Genomic DNA, 17,638 nt, shown 5'->3' on the forward strand with positions numbered 1-17,638 from the left:
CTCTTCCCTTTTCCTCTGTTTTTCAAACATAAACATTTGCAACACCATGTAATTAACATGTGGCACTTGCTGCTGCATGATACCATAGTGACAAGCTGATTACTAAAACTCTAGGATTAGTAGCTTCTATGGATAAGTGGCATCCACAGTTGCACTAATTAGGATAAAATTACAAGTGCTATCCATCCTTGTGCTTCAGGGCATACATTGATTGTTATTTGAGGTCTGTAAGTAATCACCATAGATGCTATCATATTGCACTCTTAGGTGCCTTGAGGACATTTATCCCTCCCTTAGAAGGATGCATTGCTATTAGGGACTGATCATAGTACAGTCAGAAGTAATACATCTGTGTTTGTGTTTACGCAGACCTTTTCTGCCATTTCAATTCCTTTTGTACATCTCCATCAGCAACACTGCTAAATTGTGTTTGTATTAGTGCATTCTGCGAAAATCTGGGCAACTGTCTTATAGTGCCTCAGTAGATAAGAGTGCCAAAAAACCTGATTAACGTTAAATTTGGAAAATGGTTAACCACTGATAGACACATGTAACTGTTATATAGTAACTCTGAAAGCCTTGGCTCGTAAATAGGTTTGGAATTCTTTCCTTTTGCATTATCCAGCTGGATATTAATATTAATATTACTAAGGGCTTGTCTTCCACTTAATATTTCTAAGGGCTTGTCTCCACTTAGCAGGGGATCGATGCTCGGCGATTGATCCACCGGGGGTCGATTTAGTAAAGACCCGGTAAATCGACTGCCGATCACTCTCCCATCGACTCTGGTACTCCACCGGAACAAGAAGCATAAGGTAAGTCGACAGGAGAGTTTCTCCCGTCGACCCAGTGCGGTGTAGATACCACAGTAAGTTGATCTAAAGTACGTCGACTGCAGCTATGTTATTCATGTAGCTGGAGTTGCGTGACTTAGGTCAACTTAGCCCTGTAGTGTAGACCTGCCCTAAGTGTCACTCTACGACTTAGACACCCATGCGGGTTTGGAGATTCTGAGACCGTGAACAGTGTTTCTTTAAAAAAAGCAAACTTTTTTGGACAGTTCTTCTGAATGTATTATTTCGTAAGAATTGGTTGAAACTCTCAAGCTTTAGAACTAATTACTATAGTTTTCCTGTAAACTGACTTTTCTTGCCATCCTTTAGTATTTAAAGAACTGCAATGCAGTGTGGGTAGTAGCCAACATCACCAGAGCTGTGGATGACAAGACTGCCAAGGAGATGCTGAGTGCAAACCTGCGGAGGCAGCTGCTCATGGATGGCCAATATGGGAGTTTAGCTTTTGTTTGTACGAAGACTGATAGCTTTAATGTTACAGAAATAATGAGGTAACTTCAACTCTCCCGAGCCTGCTGCAGTAGCATGTCTTGCATGAGGTAGTGGTTGATCACTCAAGCTCTGTTAAACTGGGAACCACTTCAGCAACTTGCCAGGGGTACAAGAGATGCTCTTAACTTTCATAAAATGGGACAGATTACAAGTAGAGGTAGAACGTAGAGGTGATCCCACTGAGACGAAGGGCTCGCAAGTTACTGTGCGGCAAGCCAGAGTCTGACTCTGCAGCTCACCAGCTTGCTGTGCACTAACATTCTGTGTGGACAGTGCTAGATACAGTGAATGTCAGTGTGGCTCCTCAGCCTTAGGGATTGTCTTCACTATGGAGCTAAATCAGTGCTGCCGCAATCGATGCAGTGGCATTTCTGTACTCCACCTCAACGAGAGGCGGAAGCAATGTTGGCAGGAAAGCGTCTCCCATCAACATAGCATAGAGTGGACCCCACAGTAAGTAGATCTAAGCTACATCGACTTAAGTTATGCTACTAATGTAACTCAAATTGCGTTGCTTAGATCGACCGGAAGCGGTAGTGTAGACCTGCCTTTAGGGCCCTACCAAATTCACAGCCATGAAAAACGAGTCATGCACCTTGAAGTCTGATCTCCTACCGTGAAATCTGGTCTTGTGTGTACATTTACCCTGTGCTATACAGATTTCACAGGGGAGACCAGCATTTCTTAAATTGAGGGTCCTGACCCAAAAGGGAGTTACGGGGGGGAGGGTATCACAAGTTTATTTTAGGGGCGTTGTGATATTGCCACCCTTGATTCTGCACTGGCTTCAGGGCTGGGGAGTGGCGGCTGTTGGCCAGGCACCCAGCTCTGCCCGCAGCAGCGCAGAAATAAGGCTGGCAACACCACACCGTGCCATTCTTACTTCTGTGCTTCAGAGCTGGGCTCCCGGCCAGCAGCCACGGCTCTGGCTACCCAGCTCTGAAGGCACCGCCGCTGCCAGCAGCAGAGCAGTAGTAAGGGTAGCAGTACTGCAGCCCCCCTATAATAACGTTGTGATTTCTCTTCCTCCACCCCCTTTTTGGGTCAGGACCCCAACAATTATCATCTGTAAAATTTCAGATTTAAATAGCTGAAATGAAATTTATGATTTTTAAAATCCTATGATTGTGAAATTGACCAAAATGGACCATGAATTTGGTAGGGCCCTAATCATACTACAACTTGTAGGGCTTGCCATGTAAATCAGCCCTTAAGTGTGCAGAGTTCAAAAAAAGATCAATTAAGTTTTCTGGTTTGGTTGGGGCTAGGTTGGTGGCTGGCTGTATGGATTACTGGCCACAGCAGTGCACTAAGTTCATCACTATTGGAAAAGTTGATATGTCCCTAACCTTTCAGTTGAATTACAATGGACTGTACCACCTTTAGCTTGCACTAGTACAGTGGTCTCAAGATATAAATGGCTATAAAAGTGTGAAATATTTGTCTGTCCTCAGAGTGTCTGTGTGCTGGGCTTTCTAGTATCTTGGCTTGTGCTTTCCGTAGATCATTTTAGAGGCCCATAACAAACAGGTTCTCTGTCTCTTGTCTTAAAATTCAAGAGCTTAGTTCTGTGAGGTGTTAACATTCTCAGCTTCCTCTGATTTCAGTGCAAGTCAGAGATCTGGATTGTAACCCCCCCACCACTCCCAAGATGCAGTCTTTTTGTCTTTGTTCATGGTGGCTGATGTAAATCATTGTTGTCTTACTGTTCACACTCTAACCTTTAAAAGGCTAGAGTGGATTCAGGGAGCACACACTTGGGTACTGTCTGGGAAGCAGAATTGATAAGTGTTACTAAGTTCCCTCTAAGCTGCGTGGCCACGCCGCTGCCGGTTAAGCCCCATGCAGGGGCTCAGGGCTGCGGCGGGGAGAGATGCCTCTCCCCAGCACAGACCTGCCGTGGTGGGGAGAAGTGCCCCTCCCACACCCAGAACCCCTCATGCCTGGCTCCACCCCAGAGCCTTCACCCCCTACCTGGAGCCCCCTCCCACACTCCGAACCCCTCGCCCCCCCCCCCCACATTAATTTTGTTTTGTGCACCAATATAGAATCATGGAACTGGAAGGGATCTCAAGAGGTCATCTACTCCAGTCCCCTGCACTCAGTGTGTCACACATCACCTCCATATTGGTGCACACAACAAAATTCATTCCGCACATGGACACACAAAATGGGTAGTGTCCTTTTGCCTTGTCATTAACCTTCCTGCCTGTGGGACTGGCTTGTTTTGGTATGCTACATGTAATCTTGGAAAATACTTGCTTGGGTTATTTATTTCCAGCAAGGAAACTTAAGTTTTTACATGTAATGTCCCCAGCTTTGGTGGCTGTGAACTTGATCCAAAAGCTATTGAAGTTAAGAGGAGTCTTCTCCATGACTTCAGTGGGCTCTGGATCAGGCCCTATTGTATGAGTGCCCTAGATTATAATGTGATGTGCAAACCAAAGAGCCATGGAACTCACCCATCTTTGAAAAGCTTTGCAAACAAAATGAGTGGCACAGGATTGTCAGATTTGTTCACAGTGAATTGCTGTTAGTAATCAAGCAATTAAAGCAAAATATCAGTGTAATTCTTTTACAGAAAAAATATCCACTTAATTCAAGTAGAATATCAGTGCATGCAATGTCTTTTCTGTAGCGGGTCACTTTGTTTATAGCCTAACTTTTAAGTATCCTGGATCTTGCAGTGACCTGGATTTAAGAGATGAAATCCAGCCCATGGAAAAGTCACTGGAAGAGCTGGAAAATCAGCGGGTGCAAATGGAAATGGAGAAGGACACACTTTATACTCAGCTCCAGCAAGAGGTTGGTAACTCTTTCCCCCCTCCTAGTACAAGACAGTGGGTGGCAGGTATAATTGGGTCTGGAAACAGCCTCCAGGCAATAGAAAGTCATGTTTGTTAGTGGTTAAAACAGCTATTCTCCTCCAGCTAACTTCACCCCTGCCACTCAGATGGGCTGTATTTCAAACCCGGAGAAAGGCTTTTCATGGTTAGTTGTTCCAGTGGGGAGAAGAGGAGGATGGATAATCCAGAAATCGCATATGAAGAAAATCTAACTCAAGCCTTGGGAGCTGTGCAATAAGAGAGATGTAGTGGGATCCTCAGCTCTCAGATTGCCAGGTTAGAGAGGAAAATGCTCTTAGATCTAGTCCATCATCCAGGAGACAGTGCTGAACTGTACTCTACAAAATGTTCCTCCAGCGTTTTACCCCGTAGGTTTGAAACAGCCTAAGCAATAGAGCTTCCTCGTCTCATAGTCTAAAGATGAATGAAAGTTAGGCATTGTACTTCATTAGTACGATTGTATAGGGACCTTTTATAGAGAAAATAAACAAACTATCTCTGCCTCAAGAGCTTGGAGCCAACCTTAGATACATGCCTTCTCTTCTTGTGTCATGTCCTCAGGCAAGATGGGTAGTGAGGCTTACACAAAATAAAGTTGAAGTTACTTGTCTTTTACTTAATCTCAATTTTATCACTATAACATTGGTGTGGAGTGCCAGTCACTGCTGTGCTTGGGTGTGATGAGTCTTGAGGACTCCCTCAAGGTTCTCTTCTGGGAACTTCTGTGATTTGTGCCGTTGAAAGCTTTGTTGTGTTCAGTTGTGTCTAGCCAAATGTTTCTAGTTCATGGAATTTTTCTGATTTAAACACTCTTCCCCCCCCCACCTTAGGAAATATCACTTTTAAAAAAATGCATAAAACCCATTTAAGGTCTAAATTACCTATGGGACACAGCCTGGTGATTGGGGCAGTGTGGAGCTTTAAATTTCTAATGTTTTTAATGCTTCCGGTATTCTGTTCTTTCATAGCAGCAACGGCAAGGACCTGGTGCAGAAAATCCAGCCTCATTCCAGAAAGAAAATGACCTTAGGAAGAAAATCCTAGAGAAGGAATTCAGAGTGAGTGCCCTTGGGAGCCATGATCTGACCAACTTTTTGTTCAAACAAGGAAATGTGGATTCTTCTTCAAGTGATGATCCCTAACATGTTCCACTGTGGGTTATGCGTGCGTACTATGTGCCTGGAGCCGGAGAATTTGAAAGTATTGTCTGCTAGTCTGCACATGTGCCCTGGCTCAGCTCGTGTTTCTGACCAAGTGGATAAAAGGCGGGGCAAATCGACCAACTTCTCACTGCTGCATGAGCCAGGTCGGAACCTCTCTGTGTCCGTAGCTTTGGCTTCATCCCTTAAGATACTATTTAGCTTTGTAAATAGTTTTTAGCGCCTTGTACTGTTAATAATGTTAGTGTTTTCATAGTTTTTAGTGCCAGATTAATCTTTGGGGGAACACTTCACTTCCCCCTAATGCCCCATGTGGGTACTGGACTCAGCCCAAGACTCAGGGCTTCAAACTCTGTTTCCTGCCTGCAATCCTTCTTTGTCAGTGACAACCACTATTGCTTTGGGAAGCTCACGTTGCAGTGAGGTGCAGTATCTGCCACTCATTCCCCAGCTGTGCCTGGGAAGGGCAGGAACTCCACCTTTGAAAACACCTCCGTGGAAAAGACTGAGAGGGTTCAATTCAGCCCAGACGGGGGAAACCCCCCCTGTACACCAGCCTGATGAAGCAAGGCCTGGCCTTCCTGCTGCGAAGTTGGACACTGGTTCCAGAGATGTTACCCTCATAGACGCCCCCAGCAGGATATTCTCGGGAAGCCAGGAAGCATTCTCATATGCCTGGGACTTCAACAACACCGGATTTGGCTCTGAAGAAGCTCAGCTGAAGAGGACTTCCAGTAGAACCTCAGAGTTATGAACACCTTGGGAATGTGGGTTGTTCACAACTCTGAACAAAACATTAGGGTGGTTCTTTCAAAAGTTTGCAACTGAACATTGACTTAATACAGCTTTGAAACTTTACTATGCAGAAGAAAAATCCAACTTTTAACCATCTTAATTTAAATGAAACAAGCACAGAGATTCCTTACCTTGTCAAATCTATTTTTTGGTAGTTTACATTTAACATAGTACTGTACTGTATTTGCTCTTTGTTGTTGTTGTCTCTGCTGCTGCCTGATTGTGTACTTCTGGTTCCAAATGAGGTGTGTGGTTGACCGGTCAGTTTGTAACTCTGGTGTTTGTAACTCTGAGGTTCTACTGTAGTACATCCTAAGTCCCAGAGGCTTGACAAGAAAGTCCATAAATATCAAGCTCCATAAATACTGGAAAGCGATTAGTCTGTATTGTTCTCGGCACCTCCCAAGACCTCAGGATCTGTTGGCTCTGACAATGACCGTTCACCTCCGACTTGTCGCACAGTCTTCGACAGCACCCTCTCCAGCTCTGATGGTCCAGACAAAGACAGCCACTCTCACACTGGGGAAAACTGAGTCCCAGGCCGCTTCACAGGACATCTTCACATTCCCGGTTCTGGCATCCCCTCCACTGGGTCTGTTCCTTTCCAGAGATGTTATAACACCACCTGGAAATCAACAGCTCAGAGAAGTTTATTGCCTGTTCCTTCCTCAAGGTGCACCTTCCCTTCAGTGGCACCACCTCTGGAACAGGAATCAGCTTTCTCCTCATCCGGAGACTCCAAACCACCCGAGGAACCTTCGTTTCCTTACCCTACATATCTTCCACCACCCGAAAGACTTACACCTGCTTGGGAACAACCTCTGTATTTAGCTTGGAGCCGCTGGCACTTCATGCCATTGGGGCTTCCATGTCCCCCTTTTAACTCTGCCTACTGGCCATATTGAGGGCCCTGGGACCAGTACCGCTCTGCAGTGTCTCTCAGGTCTGCTAGGGAGTCACTCCTTGCCTCCTCTTGATTTGAGACACTCTGATCCCCCCTGGATCCTTTAGAGGAGGAAGAGCAATATGCACTGGACCCAACAGTTCTGCCGGAACCAGTAAGACTGCTATCTTCATCTCTGGACGACGTGGTAACCCCCACATCTCCCTCCCTCCCGCCCCCCAGTGAATTCAAGCAGTTCCAGGGTCTTTGTTGTAGAGTTGCTGGGTAACTACGATTCCTCTTGAAGGGTTTTTCAGGAATCCCAGTACAAACTCCTTGACATCCTCCACCCATCTGTCTCCAGCAAAATAGTGCTCCACGTAAACGAAGCTATAATGGAGCCCATTAAGGCTGTTTGGTTCACTCCCGCCGCCTGTGCTTCCATCCCCAACAGGGTGGGGAAATGTTGTGCACTGGCCAAAGGGGCTGAAATTTTGTTTTCTCGCCCTCCTCCCAAGTCCTTGGCATAAGCCGCTTCTGACAGGGCTCTACAGCCACACCCATGGTACGCTCTTTGTCTGCAGGAGGAGAAGTGCCCAGACTTACTGGGGAGAAAGGTCTTCCTGTTATCTAATCTCCAGTGCAGGATAGCCAACTATCAGGCAATAATGATCGAGTGCGACTTCTTGAACTACTCTAAGTTTACGGAGTTCACCGACAGCCTTCCACAACAGGACAGTGTTTGTTTCCAGGCATCGATAGACGAAGTCAAACTAATAGTCAAGGCTGCCCTCCAGTACAGAGTCGATGCCACTGACATATCCTCTAGAGCCATGGCTACTACCATTGTCATGTGCAGAGAATCATGGCTCCATGTGTCAAAGTTCCCTTGAGAGGTCCAGAATACTGTGGAGGAAATCCCCTTCGATGAACCACAATTACTCAGTCAGAAGATGGATGAATTCCTCCGTAGTTTGAAGGACTCTAGGGCTATCCTCCACTCTCTGGGGACATATACACCTCCCAAGAGAAAGCTCCATCAATAATCATCTAGACCTAGACGTGCGGGGAGGGATAGCTCAGTGGTTTGAGCATTGGCCTGCTAAACCCAAAGGTTGTGAGTTCAATCCTTGAGGGGGCCATTTAGGGATCTGGGGCAAAAATTAGGGATTGGTCCTGCTTTGAGCGGGGGGTTGGACTAGATGACCTCCTGAGGTCCCTTCCAACCCTGATATTCTGTGATTCTATGTGGCTCAACAGGTTTTCCCCATCAGATGCCCTATGGAGCACCATGCAAAAGGCGGAATGTTCAAAGAACTCACTTTCCTGCACCTTCTGCAACAGGGTTGGCCTTCCAATCTCAACCGGCAGCGAGGCACAATTTTTGAAGGGACCTTGAGAGCTGTGAACCACTAGGCCAAACATTGTCCGACCTTCACATGCCTTTTGTAGATTGTCTGGCGCGCTCTCAACCCTTAGAATGTAGTACCAGACCAGTGGGTGCTGAATGTCATCCGCGCTGGCTCTGTGATTGAGTCTGCTTTCCTACCTCCTCCACAACGCCCTTCTCCTACCTCCTTTAGGGACTACTCTCCCAAGACTATTCTCAAGCAAGAGGTGGGCTACCTATTAGAGCGAGGAGTGATAGAACATGTCCCCTATAGATACCAAAGAAACGGCTTTTACTTGACTTATTTTTTTATATCCCAAAAGAAGGGCATATGGAGACCAGTTCTCAACCTCCACCACCTCAACCACTTTGTCCGTAAACTCAAGTTTTGTATGGTCTCACTGGCCTCTGTAATACCATCCCCAAAAAAGGACACATGGTTTACAGCTCTTGATATGAAGGACATCTACTTTCATGTAGATATTCATCTTGTTCACAGATCATCCTCACATTCATGATGGGCCCTGGCCATTTTCGTTACAGAGTGCTCCTTTTTAGCATAGTCTTCACGGTAGTGAGAGCTCACGCCAGACTCCTTGGTCTCCTTGTCTTTCCCTACCTTGACAACTGGCTCCTTGTTCATAAGTCATGCCAGAAGGCCCATGCATCAACTCTAATGATTCTACACTTCCTCTTCAACCTAATAGCTCTCTTTGACACGGGTAAAAAGCCTTGTGGATAGGGTGAAAGTGGTAGATGTAGTGTATCTTGACTTTAGTGAGGCTTTTGATACTGTCTTGTATGACCTTCTCATAAACAAACTAGGGAAATACAATGTAGATGAAGCTACTATAAGGTGAGTGCATAACTGGTTGGAAAACTGTCCCCAGAGAGTAGTTATCAGTGGTTCACAGTCAAGCTGGAAGGGCATATCAAGTAGGGTCCCATAGGGATGAGTTCTGGGTCCAGTTCTATTCAAAATTTTTCATTGATGATTTAGATAATGGCATAGAGAGTACACTTATAAAGTTTGCGGATGATACCAAGCTAGGAGGGGTTGCAAGTGCTTTGGAAGATAGGATTAAAATTCAAAACAATCTGAACAAACTGGAGAAATGGTCTGAAGTAAATAGGATGAAATTCAATAAGGACAAATGCAAAGTACTCCAATTAGGAAGGAACGATCAGTAGCATGCATACAAAATGGGCAATGACTGCCTAGGAAGGAGTACCGCAGAAAGGGATCTCGGGGTCATAGTGGATCACAAGCTAAATATGAGTCAGTTTAACACAATAGCAAAAAGAGCAATCATCATCCTGGGATGTATTAGCAGGAGTGTTGTAAGCAAGACATGAGAAGTAATTCTTCCACTCTACTCTGTGCTGATTAGGCCTCAACTTAGAGTATTGTGTCCAGTTCTGGGCGCCATATATCAGGAAAGATGTGGACAAACTGGAGAAAGTCCAGAGAAGAGCAACAAAAATGATGAAAGGTCTAGAAAACATGACCTATGAGGAAAGATTGAAAAAATGGGGATTCTTTAGGCTGGAGAAGAGAGACTGAGGGGGACATGACATAGTTTTCAAGTACATAAAAGGCTGTTACAAGGGGGAGGGAGAAAAATTGTTTTCCTTAACCTGTGAGGCTAGGACAAGAAGCAATGGGCTTAAATTGCAGCAAGGGGGGGTTAGGTTGGACATTAGGAAAACTTCTTAACTGTCAGGGTGGTTAAGCCCTGGAATAAATTGCCCAGGGAGATGGTGGAATCTCCATCATTGGGGATTTTTAAGCGCAGGTTAGACAAACCCCTATCAGGGAGGTCTAGATAATACTTAGTCCTGCCATGAGTGCAGGGGACTGGACTAGATGACCTTTCGAGGTCCCTTTCAATCCTGTGATTCTATGAGTCTTCCCTGGGTGTAAATCCCAAAAAACCGTTCTCACCCTCCAAAATTCGGCAGGACAGGGCACAGGTTATCCTGATCACTCCCTACTGGTCTAGACAGTTTTGGTTTCCGAATCTTCTGCACATGTCATTCTGAATACCAATCATCCTCCCAACGTTCCCCAGACTCCTGACTTAGCAGAATGGTAAGACCAAGCACACCAATCTGCATTTTCTTCATCTCAAGGCTTGATTTTTGGATGGACGTTGTTCTTGAAACATGCATGTTCTGCAGCCATATGAGACGTACTTTCTAATGGTAGGGAGGATTCCACTGGATGATTCATCCTGGCTAAGTGGATATATTTTTCTTCTTGGGCACATCAGATATCTCTCTCATTTTAGATGATACCTTTTCTCTAAAGACATCAGGCCTATCCATCAGCTCCTTGAGAGCCCACCTGGCAGTGATTAGTGCATTCTGTCCTCCTTCTCAGGGTTACTTGGTCTTTGCTCATCCATTAATCACCAGATTTTGGAAAGGCCTACTTGGAACCTTTCTGACTATTCACAAGCCTACCCTTGAGTGGGACTTGAACCTTGTTCTGTCAGCACTTACACGATCACGCTTTGAACCTCTAGCTTCCTGCTCCATGTCTCTTCTCTCCATGAAAGTCGCATTCCTTGTAGCTATCATAGAATCATAGAAGATTAGGGTTGGAAGGGACCTCAGGAGGTCATCTAGTCCAACCCCCTGCTCAAAGCAGGACCAGCCCCAACTAAATCATCCCAGCCAGGGCTGTCAAGCCAGGCCTTAAAAACCTCTAAGGATGAAGATTCCACCACCTCCCAAGGTAACCCATTCCAGTGCTTCACCACCCTCCTAGTGAAATAGTTTTTCCTAATATCCAACCTAGACCTCCCCCACTGCAACTTGAGACCATATCACCTTAGCCAGAAAGGTTGGCGAACTTGGAGTGATGATGGCAGATCCTCCTTACATTGCATTCCATAAAGATAAGGTTTTGTTATGTTTACACCCCAAATTCACTCCCAGGGTTGTCTTGGAATTTCACTTGGACCATTCAATCCACTTACCTGTGCTCTTCCCTAAACCGCACACTTCCTCAGAGGGACTGATGTCTGGCAGGCCTTAGCCTTTGTTCTACACAGAACACGACCAATCAGGAAGTCCCCAAGACTATTCATCGCTCTAACAGAAAGACTAATGGGACAAGCGATCTCGACTCAGAGGATCTCCAAATGGATCTCTGGCTGCTTTCTACTGTTACCAAATATCGAGCCTCTCTCCCACATGGGGGAAGAGCTCATTCCACAAGAGCACAAGCTGCGAGTATGGCATCTCTTCAGGATGTACTCTTCCTTGATACCTGTAATCCAGCCATGTGGGACTCTGTTCACACCTTTACGAGACACACTGTCCTAGTCCAGGACTCCTCTGCTGATGCCTCCTTTGGGGCAGCAGTCCTTTGCTCAGCCCTACCATCAACATCCTCACACTCTCCTCCTACTTAAGTACTGCTTGTTAATAACCCACACTGGAATACAATAGGGACCATCACTCTAAGAACAGGAGTTTACTTACCTGTAACTGGAGGTTCTTTGAGATGTGTAGTCCCTATTGTGTGGTCCCTATTCAACTGTCTGCTCTCCTTTGGATCTCCTCCGATTCATGATGGAGAAGGAACTGGAGAGGCAGTCGGTCCACATTGTCCTTTATCCCCTTGGTTGGAGAGACAAGGTGATCCGGGGGCATGCATGGATCAGTGGACACTACTTTCAAATTCTCCAGTTCCAGGCGCATGGTGCACATGCGTAATCCACAATAGAATACAGATAGGGACCACACATCTTGAAGAACCTCCAGTTACCAGCAAGTAACGTAACTTCCTGTTCCTTTAAGTTACTTCCTTGGGCAACCTTGTCATTCCTCACCCTGAACAGCAGTGACACCCCAATAAAACAACAATCTCTCTGTGCAGGTCACATGCAGCTTCAGCTTTTGGTTGCAGTTGAAATTTTGTGTTGTTTTTTTTTTAAATGATGTCACCTGTTCTGGATATAACCTCATTTCTCCCCTTTCTTCTTTACTTAGATTAGTAAATTGCAGAGAGAGAAAGATATGAAGCTTCGTGACATTAGTCTGATCTGCGTTCAGTCCCGAAACAGATTTTCCAAACAGCGGATTTGGGTGGATTTCAACAACGGCCTTCAGGTAGGAATCCATGGGAACACCACCTCTATCTCTGCAGAAGGGGAGACAGCTCTTCCGGGCCACCATCTGGATTTCGCTGCTCTAAAGTAGTGAGTGGATGCAGTGAACCATAACTGAAATCTGAAATGTCGTCAACTTTCACAGAAAAGTTAAAGGGAATCCATATGTTTTTGGTGCTACCACTCCTTTTATCTGAATCACTGATGTTTCTATGTGTACTACTAATGAATGGTTAGGGCACCTTTTTAATGAGAAGCACATTATCTAGCAGAGGGCACCTCTGTGTTCTTGTTTGGCTAATTTCGGGAGACGAGTTGTATGTTCATCCATAAATTGCCATTATGACTTTCTGAATAACACAGGCCAGAGAACCGGACCAAATGCAGCTCGTGGTAGAACTAGCACATATCTCTTATAAAGACAAGAAATACTCATTCTAGTGTCTAAACTAGATTTTAGCTAAAGCCTCTGCAGCTGATCAACGAGTCTGCTTTGAGTAGAGGTGAAATGGAGGCTGTTCTTTGTTGCAGGAAATGAGAAGGAAAGCAGCATATGATGAAGATGAGGAAGAAGAGGAGACTGAGGATGAAGAGTTAACTACTTCAGACACAAGTGACCCTGGTGAAGTTGAATCCCAGCATGGGAAACTTCTGGTTTTCACAGTCAGCTCTACAGAATATCTAAAATTGCATGGAAAACTGCTCCGAGATGGGCAGCCGCAAGTCTTCCACAATGAGGAGGATACAGGTATTAACACCTGCTAACTTGAGCTCAAGTATCATGCTGCTGAGTTAGTGATCTGTTGTCTTGATTGCTCACTAATACAATGATCTGCCCCCTGTAACTTTGAGGTCAGTTTGAGTGTTCTCCCGGGTACATGGCCAATGGGCATTACAGATATCACTTTTGTTTTATATCTTCTTCTTTAAAAATATCTCTACGTCCAGTTCTTGCAACAAAATGTTTCCCGATCACTGTTTTCCTAGTCCTCTTCCCCGAGTCTTCCTTTTCATATTTTGTCTGTTTACTAGGTGTTTGTACAGAGCCTGGCACAATGGGGTCCCGATTATGACTGAGGCTTCTGAGTGCTAAATAATTTCTGAGGAAGAGGGTCCATGCAGGGGAATGGTCATGTTCTCTTGTCTCTTTGTTCAGAAATACCGGCTCTGAAGAAGTTTGCCATTCAAACTGCCTTGCAGCATAGCATGGTGGCAACAGAGAAGGTGATCAGAAATGTGGCTCGTGTCATAAGTCAAGTGGTCAATTATCTGACCAATCAGAGAGCAGAGGTAAGCATACACTAATGTTTTTAACTTACTTTTATTTGGGTTGAGCAACTATTAAGTTTCCTCAAAACTGATAAGTATTTGCAAATGCAAAATACGGAATAGACCAGTGGTTCTCAAACTTCATTGCACCGCAACCCCCTTCTGACAACAAAAATTACTACACAACCCCAGGAGTGGAGACCGAAGCCTGAGCTTGCCTGAGTTCCACAATCCCAGACAATATGTCTATTCCAGTGGTTCTCAAACTGTAGATCGGGACCCCAAACTGGGTCAGTACCCGGTTTTAATGGAGTCGCCAGGGATGGCGTTAGACTAGCTGGAGCCTGAGCCTCACTGTCTGGGGCCAAAACCAAAGCCCGAGCCCCATCGCCCTGGGCGGGGGGACCAAAGCCGAAACCTAAGGGCTTCAGCCTCAGGCAGGGGGCCTGTAACCTGAGCCCTGCCATGCAGGGCTGAAGCCCTGGGGCTATGACTTCAGCCCCGGGTGGTAGAGCTTCCGGCTTCAGCCCTGGGCCCCAGCAAGTCTAACACCATCCCAGGTAACTCCATTAAAATGGGGTCGTGATCCAGTTTGGTGTCCTGACCCACAGTTTGAGAACCGCTGGAATAGACATATTGCAGTAACTTGCATGGACTCTAGGTTTATTGCATGATACATGTTGCTGGCTGTTAGTGCTATTGTCCTGGGTCCTACTCAAGATGAAGAAGAAATGCTGGAATGGCGGCCAGCAAAATGAACAGTATGGCCTAGTAGACTCCTGCTTAATATACGTATTTAGGGAACCGAAGAGACTGTCTTCTCTCTGTTTGCAGCACAAGCCCTGAGTTTCTCTCTTTTAAAATTAATCTTTGTATTTTACTTGTTTAATGCATTTCACGTTGACTGACTTCTAGTACATAACCCAAATGGAACTCCTCTGTGACAGCAATGATGGCAGACAATGGGCAGTCATTAGTTTGAACCAAAGACAAACTCATACATGAGAGAAAATTGTAACTACAATAGAACCTCAGAATTATGAACACTTCGGAAATGGAGGTTGTTTGTAACTCTGAAATGTTCGTAACTCTGAACAAAATGTTATGGTTCTTTCAACAGTTTACAACTGAACATTGACTTAATACAGCTTTGAAACTTGACTATGCAGAAGAAAAATGCTGTTTTCTTTTATTTTTATTTTTTAGTAATTTAACACAGTACTGTACTTGCTTTTTGCGGGGTGGGCTCTCTGCTGCTGCTGCCTGATTGCGTACTTCCAATTCCAAATGAGGTGTTGACTGGTCAGTTTGTAACTCTGGTGTTCGTAACTCTGAGGTACTACTGTATGCCATTGTTCTTGGTCCAGTACTGGCCTGTGAAGCATACTTGTTGGATGGGTCCCATAGGTTCACTTTGTAGCAGAGTGAGGAAGGCAAAGGTATTTAATCATGTCACTAAACCAAGGGATGCCAAATGGCATTCTCTGCGTCATATCCAGCTCCAAACATTCTGAAGTGCAGCCTGTGCCCACTTTATTGTTTTTCATATGGAGTTGTGGCCAGAAGACTCCAGTTCCTAGCATATGAGGTGTGGCCTGAATGCTTGGGTTAGGGTTCCGGATGGGACCTGTAGTTTCTGTAGGCTGTACCTCTTTGTTAAAGATGTGGATGGCTAAGTAGCTATAGCTCTTTGGCTCATGGCATCTTGCTGCTGCTGCCCTGTGTTATGCTGCCTTTGAATGTAATGCAGGGTGCCCACATATCTGTGGTGTGTGCATGCTTTGATGGTCACAGGATCTTCCACTGGAGAGATGTGTAGACTTATTGGATATAGGTCTGTATGCAGTGTTGTTGCTGCGTCGGTCCCAGGATATTTGAGACAAGGTGGGTGCGGTAATATGTTTTGTTGGACCAGCTTCTGTTAGTGAGAGAGACCAGCTTTTGAGCTTACACAGATACCTGAAGAAGAGCTCTGCATAGCTAAGAAGCTTGTCTCACTCACTGAGAAAAGTTGGTCCAGTAAAAGATATTACAGCATCCAACTTGTCTCTGGATGTGGATCTAGTAGACCAGCAGAGCTGTGGGTTCTGTACGAAGTTAGCTCTCAGTTGTGTTCTTTAATTCTTCTAGGTGCTGTTTAGCCAACATCCAGTGACCTGAAGCAATGTAGCAGGTGGCCCACGTTGATTGCTCGCATTGTATGCAGGCCTCTGGATGTTTCTGAAGCAACTGGCAGAGCTCAGCAGGGATGTAGATGGCCTCATGTGCCTGTTGCACTGAGAGCTTTTTACATTGCCCTGTTAGGATCTTCTCTGTTTGCCTTTCAGGACAATTCTCACCGGGCCCAGGTTCAAGAAATCGTGCAGGAGTGCCTGTCGAGACTACCCACGCTCTTTCAGGAGGCCGTGGAAGACAGCCTCCATGACATCAAGTACTATTTTTCTGTCCTCATTCTCGCCAGCCTAAAGAAAGGAGCCAGAAGGGCAGAGGAGCTGTGTGAAGACAAAGTCAGAAGTTGGGGTTTACCTGTAAGATACGTGCTTCTGTTTGCCAAACCCTCTCCTATGCTGTCACTGTCAACACCCTTGCCATCCTGCCTGCCTCTCAAGCTTAGTGCTGCCTTTCACTGCTCTTTCCTTCTGCACTTACATTATTGTACTCCTCTGCTCTCCATGTACTGTGTTCTGTACAAAGCCAAATATAAAATGATGCTAATGCTGATCTATGTTGGAGCGGTGTGATGAGGACTATCTAGTGTTTTTTTGCATCACTCTAAAAATGCTATGTAACTGGGGTGGGATATTAGTGGTGGTAGTTTTAAGGAAAGAATCTATACATCGGAATGGATGAGCTCCACCTAAACCAAAATGGAACCAGATTTCTGGCACTTAAAATTAAGAAGGTCGTAGAGCAGTTTTTAAACTAAGAGCTGGGGGGCAAACCGACAGGTGCGGAGGAGCATGTGGTTCAGACAGAGACATCCCTTAGGGGAGGATCTATTAATGGGTATTCTCTATATCCTTGTAAAGAGGAGAGGATGGAAGATAAAATATGAGTAGGATCTGATGAGAAACAGTCAAATGAAAGAGTCTCATTCAATTACATCATGTAATGGCAGAGAGCTAAACAGTGACAGTTTTTAAGTGCTTGTATACAAATGGTAGAAGTCTATAAATAATAAGATGGGTGAACTAGAGTGCCTCGTATTAAATGAGGGTATTGATATAATAGGCATAACTTGGTGGAACGAGGATAATCAATGGGACACAGTAATACCAGGGTACAAAATATATCAGAAGGACAGAATAGGTTCGTTCAGGTGGGGGAGTGGCACTATATGTGAAAGAAAGCGTAGAATCAAATGAAGAAAAAAATCTTAAATGAACCAAACTGTACCATAGAATCTCTTTGGATAGTAATTCCATGCTTGAATAATAACAACGTAGCAGTAGGGAGATATTACCGACCACCTGACCGGGATGGTGATAGTGACTATGAAATGCTCAGGGAGATTAGAGGTGCTATAAAAATAAAAAACTCCATAATAATAATGGGGGATTTCAACTATTCACATATTGACTGGATACATGTCATCTCTGGATGGGATGCAGAGAGTCTCTTGACACTTTAAATGACTGCTTCTTGGAGCAGCTAGTCCTAGAACCCACAAGAGAAGAGTCCATTCTTGATTTAGTCCTCAGTGGAGCACAGGATCAAGTCTAAGAGGTGATTATAGCTGAATCACTTGGTAATAGTGACCATAATATAATTAACATCCCTGTGGTGGGGGAAACACCGCATCAGCCCAACACTGTAGCATTTAATTTC

At 45.1% G+C, this 17,638-nt stretch overlaps 1 protein-coding gene across 8 annotated transcripts in view; it reads left to right on the forward strand.

Annotated features, from left to right (window-relative positions):
- The window catches only part of LOC140906245 (uncharacterized), a 106,721-nt gene that overhangs the window by 50,532 nt on the left and 38,551 nt on the right, over positions 1 to 17,638 (forward strand). For 2 of the 8 annotated variants that reach the window (XM_073329827.1, XM_073329829.1), the window contains exons 11-17: positions 1,164 to 1,345; positions 4,034 to 4,151; positions 5,161 to 5,250; positions 12,423 to 12,542; positions 13,073 to 13,289; positions 13,698 to 13,831; positions 16,138 to 16,338. In XM_073329827.1, coding sequence (XP_073185928.1) covers positions 1,164 to 1,345; positions 4,034 to 4,151; positions 5,161 to 5,250; positions 12,423 to 12,542; positions 13,073 to 13,289; positions 13,698 to 13,831; positions 16,138 to 16,338 — 1,062 coding nt within the window. Of the gene's footprint in view, positions 1 to 712; positions 816 to 1,163; positions 1,346 to 4,033; positions 4,152 to 5,160; positions 5,251 to 5,298; positions 5,499 to 12,422; positions 12,543 to 13,072; positions 13,290 to 13,573; positions 13,832 to 16,137; positions 16,339 to 17,638 lie in introns of those variants that run through there. The other 6 variants (XM_073329832.1, XM_073329828.1, XM_073329833.1 and 3 more) reach the window with 6 other exon arrangements.

The sequence above is a fragment of the Lepidochelys kempii genome, chromosome 2 (assembly GCF_965140265.1).
Source record: "Lepidochelys kempii isolate rLepKem1 chromosome 2, rLepKem1.hap2, whole genome shotgun sequence".
Lineage (NCBI taxonomy): Eukaryota > Metazoa > Chordata > Testudines > Cheloniidae > Lepidochelys > Lepidochelys kempii.